The 15,238-nt window shown below is 40.2% G+C and overlaps 1 protein-coding gene across 6 annotated transcripts; it reads right to left on the reverse strand.

Moving 5' to 3' along the window:
• znf148 (zinc finger protein 148) lies at positions 1–11,752 on the reverse strand. 6 transcript variants are annotated; one of them, XM_074659652.1, is made up of 7 exons: positions 11,634–11,752; positions 7,144–7,547; positions 5,956–6,081; positions 5,697–5,820; positions 5,511–5,594; positions 5,290–5,408; positions 1–4,734 (listed from the first exon to the last, which is right to left on the reverse strand). In XM_074659652.1, the coding sequence occupies exons 2-7, from the start codon at positions 7,522–7,524 to the stop codon at positions 3,094–3,096; spliced, it is 2,475 nt and encodes an 824-aa protein (XP_074515753.1). In that variant the 5' UTR covers positions 7,525–7,547; positions 11,634–11,752; the 3' UTR covers positions 1–3,093. The 6 variants fall into 6 exon arrangements, with proteins under 6 accessions (XP_074515753.1, XP_074515754.1, XP_074515751.1 ...); XM_074659653.1 differs by lacking the exon at positions 11,634–11,752 and adding an exon at positions 10,596–10,733 and having other exon boundaries at positions 7,204–7,547; XM_074659650.1 differs by lacking the exon at positions 11,634–11,752 and adding an exon at positions 10,596–10,733.
• Positions 11,753–15,238: the final 3,486 nt, after the last annotated feature.

Below are 15,238 nucleotides of genomic sequence, written 5' to 3' on the forward strand. Positions count from 1 at the left end.
TACTGTGAATTATTTTATTTATAAGGGCATGACACACAACAATCAAAACAACAATTTAATCAGATTGTTTACAAATCATAATATATTGCAAAAAATCTAATCATATGGGTTACTTGACTGAAATTAATCAGCTACAATTAAAGCTGCACATTATTCATAAAACAAGTTCACTCGACCCGACAAGTTAGAGACCATGCAAATAAACCTTACTGTCTAACTTAAGATCAACCTTACAGTGAAGCGGCGGCGCTTCCTCGTCAAGTTCTTCAAAAAGTGTGAAAACGCCAAAGTCAAAGAGGGAGATTCCCGTCGGCAAATTGAAAGATCTTGACACAAACGACTTGTACAGAGATAAATGAGGGTAGCAATAGTGACTGCATATGATATACTGTACATATCAGTGCCTTAAATGACATGTTTCAAAAATAGTTTTTATCAAAAAATTCAATAATTCAGATCTTTTTACACAAAACATTTTTTTCTCTAGCTTATACAAGGACACTTATGGCCAGGTTACTGACAATAGTTAATTAAAAGGAAAGAATACCGTAGTACTGCTGATATAATTCATGAATCTCCATCAGTTCTGCATTTTAAATCGCCTCATTGGATTCAAACTTCTCCACAAACAATTCATGGGATACAATTCACTGAAGCAGAATTACGCATCTGCGCTGTGCTTTTAATACAATGAAATGGGTAGCTAGTGAAATATTTCAACCACAACACTTATTTTTGAGGTGTACTCCACCAAAAAGCTATTTGTGGAGTATTATTTTAAAACCAAAAGAACATTTTCTGGGGGGCTTTTTCATTACCAACAGTTGTATACAGTAAATCCCATCATAATGAACAATCGACTGCATTAACTTACAGGAAAATAATCAAAATTCACTTTGACCAGTCATCAATAAAACAGTAAAAGTGTCAATTTTCTTCTGATAACAGCGGTGAGATATATATATATACAAACCTCAGAAAGCCACATCTTGTCAGCAAGTGAAATGGATTCATTGTAATAAATGCTGGAAAACTAGTTCATGTGCCTTCCACTGACAAAAAGTGTCTCTTGCACAAGCCTGGTCTCTCTATCGACACAAAGATCTAACAGTACTTCTCAGAAGAACGTAAAAATATACAACGTATTTACAGCAGGATATTTTCTATACATTCTAGTGGGAATGTTCAATGAGGAAAAATAAAGCATTTGATGATTTCACGTGGGTGCCGTCTGTCCCTGATTGTCCGTAGAATTGTAACAAGAGGGAGTCAATTTTCAAACCTAATTCGATGGCGCATATAAAAACATTGTTTTACATGATAGCACATCACACATACATGTAGACATGGAAAACAAGTGTGATGAAGTACAGATGAGACCTCACTCAATCGCATTTTGTCAACAAGGCCTGGACAGATGTGCCTTTACTACTGGATTCTATGAAATAGTGATCAAAACTACAGATATCTGAAACATGATTCATATACACACACACACACACACACTGAAGCACAGTCAATGAGAATGCGATTTCCTTCCAACCACAGAGAATAGTTTGAGTATTAAACTCTGCGATCTTGCTAAAACTCTAAAATAATAAAATATGATGGGCAAAATTAAATAAAGCTCCCAGATCTCAACTTATTACAGACTGAATAGCTTGATAGCTTATGTGTTTGTTGTTATTGTGCAAGTGGAATTAGTAGCCTTAGAGCACTGACTAAGAAACAACAGAAATACATATACAGGAATGAGTAAAAGCCTGGAATAAAAAACAAAGAAAGGCACAGATGCAAAAAAAAAAAAAGAAAAGAAAAGAAAAACCAAGCACCTCATTTCCACGTGTACTGTCTTTCATAATATAATAAAACTTTGAGTTTCAATCAAAACAAGGGGGGTCTAGTCACATTGTTGTTTCCCCAAAACGTGTGCATCTTCCGAGAAGAACAACAATCAAAAGTACTATGAAACTGCAGCTGCAAGAGCTGCATTATAAGTGACGAAAGCAACATGTGTAATTTCAAATAACCCAAATCTGAAAGTACATACTACATTCCCTGTAGTGAAACATTGTGCAAATTGTGCAAAAATTAAGCACAATCTTAAGTAATTTCATTACAACTCACTTTGTACTGCTGGAGGAAAATAATAAATGACCCGGCAACCATTAAATGAATGCAGATATTTGATACTTAAGTCTTTTTTTAGGAGGGGGGGGGGCTGCCTTTTTATTACACTGCCTATCCGGCACCAGAGTCACAAAAGTCTGCGGCAAAAATTCAGCCACAAAGGGAATTCATTGATGAATTTATGAATGAGAACTACTATATAATTTCAGCTTTTTTTGCCATCACATCCACCAAATTAGGCCCAATCTGTACATTGAAAATAAATTCAATTCCATATCAGATGAATACAATCAGTTAAATATTTGCTGTAGCATTCAAATCACATATTATGTGGACACATGCCCATCTCAGGTGACAGTAAAGTGATTTCAACATAAAGTGAAGAATCAGTTATGATCTAATCATGGGTGTCATTTCAGTAGACGATTTAACATGAGTTACACTGCTGGAATAAAAAGGTTCTAGGAGTGGATTTAAATAAAACAATGAGGGGAGGTAGCTATAGTAAGAGCAAAGAGGCATACATATAAATAGGGCCTATGTTTTAACAAGTGGAAATATTGCATTAAGCAGCAAGAGTGACTTTTTTTGTGCAAAGCAAACTGATTGATAAAATATGAAACAAACTTCTGTGGCAATGGTGTGAGAGACTATTTCACTCTTCATCTCTTGCATTAAACTTTGGTCGCTTAATCTCTCAATGTACATTCTGGAGCAAGAAATATACCAAGCACAATTACAATTTGTTTTAAAGGGGAAATGCTAATTATGATTTATCAATTTATGTTCAGTATTTCTATTCTATGAGGTTGCACTTAAAACAAAAACAAAAAAAAGTTTTATGAAACAAAATGCTTTGAGAAAGAGCACATAGTTGCAATGGGACTCGTTTTGGCAAAACAGGAAACATGAGATAAAGTGCCGCTGAAATTATTAACAGAAATTAATGCTTCATCCCTCCCTTCAGCCAAAGGTTTCACCGGATGAAACGTCGGGGGAGGAGTTCAGTTGAGACCTGGTCTCGGTGACTCGGACTAAGGGGAACTCTGAGAAGTCTGTGCTGTGTCCTCGGAGGCTTAATTGTCCGTTGGCGACAGTAAACTGTGATGAGGATCCCGATCTTGACGTCTGGAAATGAGATTTGAAGTTCTGATCGAAGGAGCTTATTTGAAAAGTCTGCAGGATGCCTGGTGAGGAGTCTGTCTTTTTGGAGGGCGAGACCTGCTCCAGAAAGTCCTCCTCGGCTGGGGACACAGCGGAGGGAGGGGTGGTCTCGTCACCTGAAAATGAAAACGAGTGCTGGGAGTCCCCGACCAGTAATCCAAAGGTAGGTTTGTCTAAAGTGGACCTCAGCGGCGAGCTCATTCCTGATTTGAACCTGCTGGGGGAAGGAAACTGTTTCTCGGTGGAGAACAGAGGTTGTCCAGCTAAGGTGGGGTTTTCGGAGACCAGGCTGAGGCTCTGGCTGGTCAGGTAGCTGTCGTTCTGGCTGGTCCTCTCCAGGGCTTGCTGGAGAAACTTGGAGTACTCTTGCAAGAGGCTGACCTTCTCGGTAGCCGGCTGAGCCTGGACGCTGGAGGTTCCGAGACTCTCCACGGGGCTGCTGTCTGAAACTTCGGAGGAGTTGATGGATATGCTAGAGGTCACCTCTGTGTCGGCCACGCTGAAGGAAATGTCTGACTGCCCGTTGGCTTTGTTGGAGTAATGGTCCAACAGCGTCTGAAGAACCTCGTCTGGCAACACGCTCTTGTCGTGTGTCGCTTTAATCTCAGCGTTGATGGGCTGGGGCTCCAGAATGGTGGCGGGGACGGTCTCGTCGATGACGGCCGACACCACGGTTTGCGTAACAGGCGGCTGAGAGGAAATGCTGCTCGTGTTCAGGCTGTAATCCCGACTGTTGTTGGCCATCGCAGCCTGAAGATAACGTTTCTTCTTGAGAAACTGCATGGCGTCGTCGTAGTTTGTGCTGCTAGCTGCTGGCTTTGCTGGTCCTCCTTGAAGAGTTTCAACTGACTCGAGCTCAGTGTTGCTTTCTACTTCTATAAGGCCTTGCTTGTCCACGATTTCAAAGGTGTACTGTGTGACCTTAGCGGTTTCCTCAAAGGAAGACAAAGTGGACAGGCAGGGAGGAGTCTGTTCACTGCACTGTTTGAGACTCCTCTTGGGGACTTTCTTCAGGACTAGTTTGGGAGGAGTCGTGTCTTCTGGTGACACTTCCCCCTCTTGGTGTTGGCTCGCCGCTTCTTCAGGGAGTTCCACGGAGTAATCTGCAATCACATACTCATGTTTGACTTTGGAGGACACGGCATAGAGAGGTAGACCTTCAATTTTATTCTGTCTCTGCTCCTCCTCCTTCTCCTCCGTTTCCACAACAGCGACAGTGTGCCCTTCAGTCTGGACAGCAGTGGAAGCTCCTGAACTCTTGTCTGCACACTTTTGCCGCTTTTTCTTGGGCAGCGAACACTCTTTGGCAAGAAAGGGGAGGCCCAAAGGATCTGCTTCACGCAAAGGCCCAACTTTACCAGCTGCCTTGTTGGTCTTTCTCTCTCTGTTCTCGTGACACATTCGTCTGTGCTTTAAAACCCGGTCCGTTCTGGAGAAGTACTGTGGATAGAGGCCAAAAATTTATATTTTATTGTACCACAACAAGACACAAAGTAGCAACAAACCTTAGTTATCTTTGCAACTCATTTAAAGGACGGGTCCATCTGTATCTTGTTCCATTTTTTTTCAAATAGAAACGGCCACTCAACCATTGCAAAAAGACGTAGGTTATCAAAGTAAGCAAATCGAAGCTAATCAATAAGGCTATGAATAATGTGAGCTGAGTCAAAGTTAACTGTGTTACGTTTGGAAGTAACTGAAAGGGTTAGGAAAAGGGCCGTCTCACAGTGAGGTAAAGCGGCTGTGGACGGGAGCAGCAGAAAAACGTATTTTAGCCAACTAAAAAAAAATCCATATCAGCTGAAGTAAGTATATTTAGAATATATAGTAAGTATATTTAGAAAAGTATACCCTGCAGTCTGGCACATATACAGAACACTAATATGAGCACCAATTCAGATTTTATGCTGTTTTAACACCTAATTTTCCAAAATATTCAATTGTCTTGTTCCTTCCACGTACACATATTTACTAGGAAATAAAAACATTGCTTACCTGGTGACAGTAGTCACACTGGTAAGGCTTCTCTCCGCTGTGAGTCCTCTTGTGTCTCTCCATGTGGTACTTCTGGATGAACCTCATCCCACACTCATCACAGCGAAAAGGCTTTTCACCTACACAAAGACACAAAAAAAGGGAAAAAAAGACTCACTTAAGACTAAAACTAAACAAAATAAAATCCCAGTGCATATTGGTTGCATTCATTCTTCACTCACCAGTGTGGATCTTCTCATGTCTCTGGAGGAGATATTTCTGAATGAAGCGCATATCACACTGGCTGCACTGAAACGGCTTCTCACCTGGAAATTGAATAATAAACATCAGTATATATAAGTAACAATATAGATTCTGTATTTCATTGGATATAATGGCATTTTAAAACATGACTAGGTAATTCATACCAGTGTGAATGAAGACATGCCTCTGTAGATGGTAGTTGGTTCTGAATGCAGCATTACAGTGAACACAGACGTGACACTTGGGGCTTTGGGTGCCCAATGATCCATCATCATTGATGTTGAGAATCTACAACAGCAAAGGGAACAAAGAAATATTAGTATTTGATTCATTCTTACAGTTGTCACCGTGGAAAACTGTCAAACATATGCAGCTCAGGCCATTTAAAAAAACGGTGATTTCTGAGATAACATTGACTTGCACCTTTGCTGGTGAACGCTGCTTCCTTTTTTTCTTCTTGGGACACACCATCATGTCCTTAGCTCCTTTTTTGTCCTTCTTTATCTGGGCCGGTGTCTCAGACAGCTTCAGTTCCTGCTTGATGCTTAACTGTAAAAGTAGGACCATAGATAGTAAAGACATTTAACAAGGCACATGGCCTACTTTAAAGCCCACTCACTCATTCAGCAGCTTGTCAGGGTGAGGCGGGAGCACTAGGGCAAGCAGGAGCAGCTTCTCCTACACAATTTAAGAGGCCAGTTGATGTAGTTTAAGTATCCTCTGAGGATGACCCCCTGCTAGAGGCATAATAGACTGAAGGGAAACCTCAGGTCCTAGAACAATGAACACTATGACATGCTGAAAAATCACATCTTCCACCTGGCCTGGAAGCATCTGCAGATCTCCCATATGACATATTTTAAATGAGGTTGCCACGTTCCAAAATTTTAGCAAATGACTTGGTGAGTGCAATGTTTCTCTTACCGACAGAAACAACGGCCAAAACTATGGATATAATATCCAAGTTGTAATAAACAGGAATTAAGCAGCCCTAAGCCTAACCCTGTGAATCAGTTCAAGTTATCCTCGATGTTTACACTCACAGTGCAAAATAGTCTTTTTAAATTCACATGTGCTGTATTTTTATTCTTTTGTATTACAAAAGATTAAAAAGCACAAACCTTTCAGCTAATGCTTTTATCTCTGCGAAGGCACCTGACTTTTTTACTCTGAGCGCGAACCAGGTACACAAGGGGGAGTGAGGTGATCCCTCACAACAATATATTATCCTCAATGTTTAAGAAGGTTATTTTCAGTGATCTTCTGTGGGGTGACAGGGCTTTCTTCTTCTAATATTTATGTCATACACTTTATATCACTGTCCTTAAAATGTCAAATACAGCCTTCCATTTACAAAATATAGTCACTGTTACTTAAACCTTCTTTGGCATTGTTTTGCAAAGCGGCTCTAAACCAGTTCATGAATGTCAACAGCAGTTAAGTGGACCAAGGGTGGCTTTCATATATGTGTCAATACCTGTGAATTTTCGGTGTTGAAAGAACTGAAGTCCCACAACAAACATTGCATGAGATGACATAAAAGGAGACTCACTATAATGACGTGATGATCTTATCAATACATATGCTACTTCTGAACTGGCATGAACTCACTGGCATATGAAGCAAGCAGGGAAACTTATTGGTGAGTTTTAGGGGGAAATGCACTCCCACCTCGCCTCCTCCCTCCTCTTCTCCTCCTCTACCATTCTTCGTCATCTCCTCCTGCATCATCAGCAGCTGCTCTGGAGGGACCAGATCATGTGTAACCAGCGAGCTCCCAGTCAAGTCCTCATCTTCGTCTTCATCGTCGTCGTCGTCGTCGTCGTCGTCGTCCTCGGCCAACAGAGGGTGGTTCACCAGCGATCGCTCCCCCAGCGTCATCACCACCAGTCCTCCTCCTCCGCCGCCCAGCCCGACTCTCCCTCCTCCTCCATCTATTCCTCCACTGCTGCACTTCAGCAACATGCCCTCCAGCTTGTCCTCAGTGTTCATCTTACATAGAGTAGTTTTTGAGTCTGTAAAAAAGAAAGAAATGGAGAGATGACCGGACAATGTTGGCAAGCTAAATATCAAACATACTCAATGCAAAAAAAAAAAGTTGTAATGTATTTGACATGAGAAGGAGGATGTAAAAATCACACACAACCACAAAAACAACAAAGATAACAAAAACTCCAAAACATATTTCCATCGTGATTCTTGATGTGAAGATAGCAAAGAAGCAGGAGTCCAAGTGACTAAGATATAACTAGGGAGGGTGGTAAGCTTACACATTACCCATAAGCCCATAATTTATCTTCTTTTTTTAAAACTATGATGTTTACTTATTATTTTAATGTACAAAGGTAACTTTTTTTTCACTACCTGGCACCATAACACCCTAAAGGAACAGGTACCCGAGGGTCATTAAGAACAACACACACCCCCACAACAGCCTGTTCTCCCTCCTGCCCTCTGGTAGAAGAGACAGGACCCCCAGGACTCACACCAGCAGACTGAGGAACAGTTTTTTCCACCAAGCCATAAGAATTTTAAATAGATAATTCATACGACACCTTCTCACACAAAAAGTACCTCAGTCATATATCTTATACTGTATATGTTCTTAATGTGTATGTTCTTAATGTATATGTTCTTAATATGCCTGTATATGTTCTTAATATGCCTTGTACAAAGTATTTCTTATATATGTACATTCATACTTCCTGATATGTATATGTTCTTAATATGCCTTGTACAAAGTATTTCCTTTTATTATTGTTATATAACTTATTATTTTTAATGGAGCTTCCCAGCAAATAGCATTTTCACACGATTGTATACCTTGCGTGACAATAAACATCTTGAATCTTGAATCTACCCAATGTTGGTACTGAAGCCCAGCAAGAACAAATCAACAACACTAGCTCTAGCCTGGTTGGCATGAGTTTCCCCTTGCCCTATAAAAGGTGGTCTTTAAGATACTCAGGGGCTCTGTAGCTATAAATATGATGCATATTCTAGTCACAGTAGGTTTCATTCACTAGTTGCACATGACCTATGAGACTTATCCACTTAGATCCACATCTATAGCATAAAACTCCTCTCAGTAATATGTCAACTTCTGTAAGTGGGTCAGCTGTTATTAATGTGATACTATACAGTGTAAAGTGATACAGCAAGCACCAGCTCAGCTGCTTTTTAATAAGCCTAAATCGTAAAACATTTGAAGTCACTTTGTATATTTAGGTTATATTATTGCCTGCACTTGGCATTACTTCAAAAACACCTAACTAATTAGTTAACCAGCAATCACTTGATCTGTAAAACGGTCATGCTAACGTGAGCTAGCACACCGTTTTGGTAAACAGGTTTGACAATATAGCCTGATATAGATTAACCCCAGGAGACAGTAGGCAAGTTAAGTATTTAAACACACACCAAACAACCACTTAGTCCCATATGTAAACACACTCACTGTGTCACTCGGGTTAAAGGGGGTTAAGTCTCCTGCCTGCTAGCCAGCTAGCTAGCTAGCCGCGCTTGTTGTTGTCAAGGCTGCTGCATCACGTTACGAAGAGAAGCGGATGTGCCTTCAAAACAAAAGCTCGTTCAACCACTTCACATGGAACACTGGAGAGGACAGGGGTCAGCGAGCTTTACGATCAAAAGAGACATTTTAGGGAAAGAAAAAAATAATCTGTATGGAGCCGCAAAACATTTGAGCATTGTGATGAAGGTAACAGTTTATAGTCTAAGTCAGGGGTCTGCAACCTGCAGCTCTGGAGCCCCTCTCCAGTGGCTCCCTGAGGATTTTTAGAAAAATTTGTGGAAATGAATAACTGTTTTTTTGTTTACATTTTCATTTTTATTCATCATTGTTGTAGGTTTATGGTACGACGGTACGACAGAGTATTAGGGCCACATTGAGGAAAAAAAATAAATCAGAGATTTCGAGAATAAAGTCAGAAGTTTACGAGAAAAAAAGTTGTAATTTTATGAGATTAAAGTCATAATATTATAAAGTAGTAATTTTACGTGTTATTTTCTTTTTTTTTCTTGTTAAGTTATGACTTTATTCTCGTAGTATTACGACTTTATTCTCGCAGCATTACGACTTTTTTTCTCGTAAAGTTATGACTTTTTTCTCGTAAAGTTATGACCTCATTTTAGTAATATTACAACTTTTTTTCTCGTAAATTTATGACTTCTCGGGATATTTCGACTTTTTTCTCGTAAAATTATGAACTTATTTTCCAGAATAAAGTCATAATATTACGAGAATAAAGAAGTAATATTACGACTTTATTCTCGTGGTATTATGACTTTATTCTGGAAATCTCTGAAAAAGTTTTTTTCCCTCAATGTGGCCCTAATACTCCGTAGTACATTTGCACTTTGGCCCTCACTGCATTAGACTTATATACTATATACTTAGACTATAAGCTGTGTTACCTTCATCACAATGCTCAAATGTTTTGCGTCTCCAGACAGATTTTATTATTATTTTTTTGCCTAAAATGGCTCTTTTGATAGTCAAGGTTGCTGACCCCTGGGCTAGGACAAACCAAATACAAACTAAATACACTTTAAACTGTGCCTCTAACAACACCAATCAAATGTATTGTCACATCTGCACTAAAAAATATAAGAACCCTTTACTTTGAAATCTGTCACCGGAAGTTCTATTTAACTCGCAACGCACTTGACCACCGTCACTGGGGCCTGTTTGAAAGCTAGTTAGCTTAGCTGCTAGCAAGTCTCTGCAAACATTAGTCTGTGTTGTTGTTAATAAACAGTTTGACACCTCGTCCTCATAACATTATACGTGCAGTATTTGCACAATACACTCTATATCACATCAAACGACATACATGGCACAAAACACAACTTCCCTTTGCACATTTCACCAAACTTGTCTTGCAGAGCTAGTTAGCCTCTAGCGCCCTGCAGCCACTCTGCTCAACAGGCCTCAATGTTATTGCCTAGCTGCGCTGCTGCTACTAAAACCAACAATAACACGCGTCTCAGGAGCGCGCAGGTGATGTGTCAGCTGTTAAGAGCCGCATTGTTTTCTTTCTTACCTGTTGTGCAGTCTTAAACCCGTTTAGCTGTCATGATTGTTATGCAAGACTACAGTGTAATGATGGTGTGCGGAATAATCAAATACACCATCACATTTCATGAGAGCTTGAAACATGTTCTATTTGTCGCTATCTAGTGGTGAACATTGGTAGATGAGGAAACAGTGCGCTCCTGATCATAATGTTCTCTTATTCAGTTTGACGAACTACTTCTTATAAATTATTTTTTAGAATGGCTTAATGTAATTTTTTCTTTTTATACTTTTTTTTTTTATTGCCCTTTTTAATTTTTTTTATTTATTTAACCTTTATTTAACCAGGAGTAAAAAAACTCATTGAGATTAAAAATCGATTTTCCAAGAGTGTCCTGGCCAAGATAGGTAGCACCACAGCTACACGGTTGCAGACATAAAACATGTATGGCTCTCCAAAAACACAAAAATCCGAATTTTCAACTCAAATGTAAAATCTGTCCTTCTCTATGGCTGTGAAACCTGGAAAACCACAAACACAATCACCAACAAACTGCAAGTGTTCATCAACAACTGCCTCCGATACATACTGAGGATATGGTGGCCCAGAAAAATTACAAATACAGACCTGTGGAAACAAACAAACCAGGAGCAAATCAACAAAGAAATCAAAAGGAGAAAGTGGAGATGGATCGGGCATACACTCAGAAAACAAGAAACAAACATAACAAGACAATCTCTGGACTACAACCCACAAGGAAAGAGGAAGCCAGGGAGACCAAAAAACAACTGGAGACGGTCTATGCTTGACGAGCTAAACAAGATCAGGACCTCCTGGCAAGAAGCAAAGACCACTGCACAGAAGAGAGTGAGGTGGAGATCCATGGTGGACGCCCTATGCTCCCAAGGGGGCCAAGAGGACTGAGAAGAAGAAGAAGACATAAAACAAACAATTGAAAACGAAGACAAAGAGCAAATTATAGAATCATAAGGTATCAAAAAACATTCATCAACATTCAAAACATCTACAGCCAGTTGTGCCTGTTTCCAAATCTTTTAGAAGCACTTTAAAGACGTTCAGTGAACCAGCTCTTCAAGTTTCAGGTAATTTTGTAGCTGTACACTTTTGAAATTCTATGCCACTAAATGTCACTCAAAAATATGTATAGCCTGTATGGTTAAAGCAGAGATAATTACTTCTATTAATAGCCTGTAGAGTGGCTAAATAGGATTTGTGGTCATCTGATAGAGTCCATGCAGAAATTAACATTATATGCACGACAGTTAGAGGCTACATGGAAAATCAGTTTCATGCTGTCCTGTGATGGGGTGTTTGTATTTCATCCTATTCTCTTGGGAACCGAGGAAAAAAAATGTCTTTCAATTTCATTTTTTTTTGTGATTTCCTTAATATTTAGGGTTAAAAGAAAATCTTACAATTTAGAGTTTTTCAATTTTATTTTTATTTTTAATTTTACAGCATGTCCATTGTAGTGGACCACAGGACCATTTTAATGTTAAAAGATAGCCGAATTTAGAAGATACAAAAAATTAACAGATTATGGCTGTAGAGTGATATTAAACCAAAAATACATTCAACTTGATTGAAAAGCTAAAAAAATATGTCATTCTGGATTCATGGTAACAAAAACTATAAATTATATTTACAGTAAATAGGTAATTCCAAGTAATGTAACACCCATAATGCATACGTATTGCTATGTATCATTGGCATTGGTATAAGGACCTTGTCATATTTAATAGTTTATCTCCTGCATCTATACAGCTGCATTATTAGGCTATATTATGACTTGACAACAGTTCCATGACATTTCTAGACCATCTGCCCTTTTTTTTATATGGGATTATTGTGGGATTAGTTTCTTTTTGAAATGGGTGAGTTAATGCAACAATACATTAAGTAGCAACCTTATAAGAATCAGCTTGTAAATTGGCAATAAAAGGGCGGATCAAGTGCAATGGGGGGGTTTAATGCAATAATAACCATCTGGATTCATCTATTAATAATCCTTCTTCAACTGACAGCTTTGCCACAAAAAAAGAGATGTTGAGGGTTGTGATAAGATGATAGCCTGTCATGCTGAGCCAGACACACACACACACACACACACACACACACACACATACACACACACTCACACACACTCTCACACACACACACACACACACACACACACACACACACACACACACACACACACACAAACACACACACACACACACACACACACACACACACACACACACACACACACACACACACACACACACACACACACAGCCGTGTACTTCTATCTTTGTGAGGACACTTATTGACATAATGCATTCCCGAGCCCCTTACCCTAACCTTAACCATCACAGCTAAATGCCTGACCCCAACCCTTACACTAACCCTAACCTAAACCTAATTCTAACCTGGACCTTAAAACCAAATTTGAACCCTCAAAAAAGCCTTTGAAGGTCTGTCCGAAAGAGAGGTGTAATGGAAAATTACATTGTATGTAATGATGTCTCTTTATGCAACAGTGGAAAGTTACTGCCTGTGTGCTCTTCGTCTCATGTAGTGGGAAAGTACTGAGTGTTGACTTTTACTGGGACACTGTCTGAGTAAAACAACTCCTTATCTGTGCAAAACAACTCCCTTTTCTCACAGTTCCCTGTTGTAGATTTCTATATAATCACATTGTAATAATCTCCTGCGGTGTGTGCACTCTTCTGCAGACTTTGTGTGACTCTGTATAACCAGTTGCCTCTTCTTGCAAGAATAAAATACAACAAAGACATTTCATCTGTTTGAGATCCTTATTTCAACTTTCATTAGGACTCATCGAACAAAGCGCCTGGGTCAGTCCTTCATGCTGGTAGCCATCAGGCTCCACAACCAAGGCTGACACCCATATGAGAACTATTAGGACTTTAAGAAGTTTAAACATGCACTATCTACCTTTAAACATGCACTATCTGCAACCATCTCTAACCACTGGTGCACTTTACACTTACTTACACTATACATCCTATATACCACTTTATAGACTGCACACATGTACATATTACATTTATTTATTGCACATACTACATTTATTGATTGACGGACTGCATACACTATGTTCACCTATTCACTCTGTATCTTTTATATCTCTATTATTGTTTTTATAATTTGTGTATACCTTTACCTCTCCTTTGTTTCACTCTGTTTGCTGATGTTGCTGCTTTGACACCTGAATTTCCCTCCGGGGATTAATAAATGTTCATCTTATCTTATCTTATCTTATCTTATCTTGGAATATTGACAGAATTTCCATTACAGAGGACCGGCCACAATGTCCTCACTCTGAAGGTATAAAACTCAAATTGGTCCTCACAAAGATAGGTGTACAAGAACACACACACACACACATACTCCGCTGTGTGGAATACTAATCAACCTGTTTGCAGTCAAGTGCAGAAGAAGCTCGGGCGCACAACTTAGGACTTCTCTCCATTCTTGTGTCTAGTAACAGTCTCTGCAGGATCTAATCTAATAAACCTCCACCTGCTGAATGTCATCGGGTTTATTTGTGCAACCTTCTCACTCCACTGTTCTCACTCCTGTCTCTGTCTCCTCTGTTGTGCGACAGGCAGCAGCAGCCAGAGAGACAGAGAGACAGAGAGAGTGGATCTGTGGACAGACAGCATCTCTCCAGTCCAGCGCTGTCTCTTCTATAGAAAGGGAAGCCCCCTCACGCGTTGCGTTGCGCGCCTGGATCACCGTTAGAAATCCGCGTCGCTGAGGAGCGCGTGTGCATGTGCGTCCTCAACAGTTGCTACCGGAGGAGCAGCAGCAGCGGTGGTGGAGAGGAAGAGGAGGAGGAGGAGAGGTGGTGGAGAGAGACAGAGACAGCAGCAGCAGACTGAGAGGACGGCTCTGCTCCGGCTCTGCTCCTGACATGCAGTCGTTCATCTCTCCGGTGACCAAGGCCATCCTAGTAGCGCTCTTCATCTTCGCCATACTCCTCATCCTCTATGTGATCCTCTGGTACATCTGCAGGGACGTGGACTGCGATCACGGCATTTAGAGGAGGATTCCAATCCAAAACGTGGGAATAAAAAAAAAAAACGGGGAATTTCCACAATAAATGGGGCGCACAGAGGAGCCCATCATCCTGTAAGTATTTTATCTTTTGTCTTTCTTTATGTGTGTGTGTTATCTGTGGATGCATATGTGTGTGCACGCGCTTTCCCTGTCGTGCGTAATGTTAAAATGCGCTCTGGTTAAGAAGGTATATAGGTGATGACCCAAAGTGCGTCTCCAAAACACCTAAATGAGCAGAGCCAACATATTTCCTTTAACTTGGACAGTGATCATCTCTCAATAGATGTGTCACAGAGACCGGTGTTGATTCTCAAAGGTGATGACAATGTCATCAGGAGGATATCGAACTGGTGTCAAACGGAAAGACGCGTGTGTGGGCTAGTAGAGTATGAGAGAGTAGAGAGCCGGTGACATTGCGGTAAACGGCGTGGGTGTCCCTTAAGGTCAAGAACAACAGTGTTTACATCAGGTTGCCAATATTGTTTTCCTCCCTCTCCATCCTCCTCTTCCTCTCTTCCATCTGCAGCATTATAGTTCATGTTCAGTTCATCTTGGTCTCTTGAGAAGGCTTCCACATT

This window comes from Sebastes fasciatus, chromosome 14 (genome assembly GCF_043250625.1).
Source record: "Sebastes fasciatus isolate fSebFas1 chromosome 14, fSebFas1.pri, whole genome shotgun sequence".
Taxonomy (NCBI): Eukaryota; Metazoa; Chordata; class Actinopteri; order Perciformes; family Sebastidae; genus Sebastes; species Sebastes fasciatus.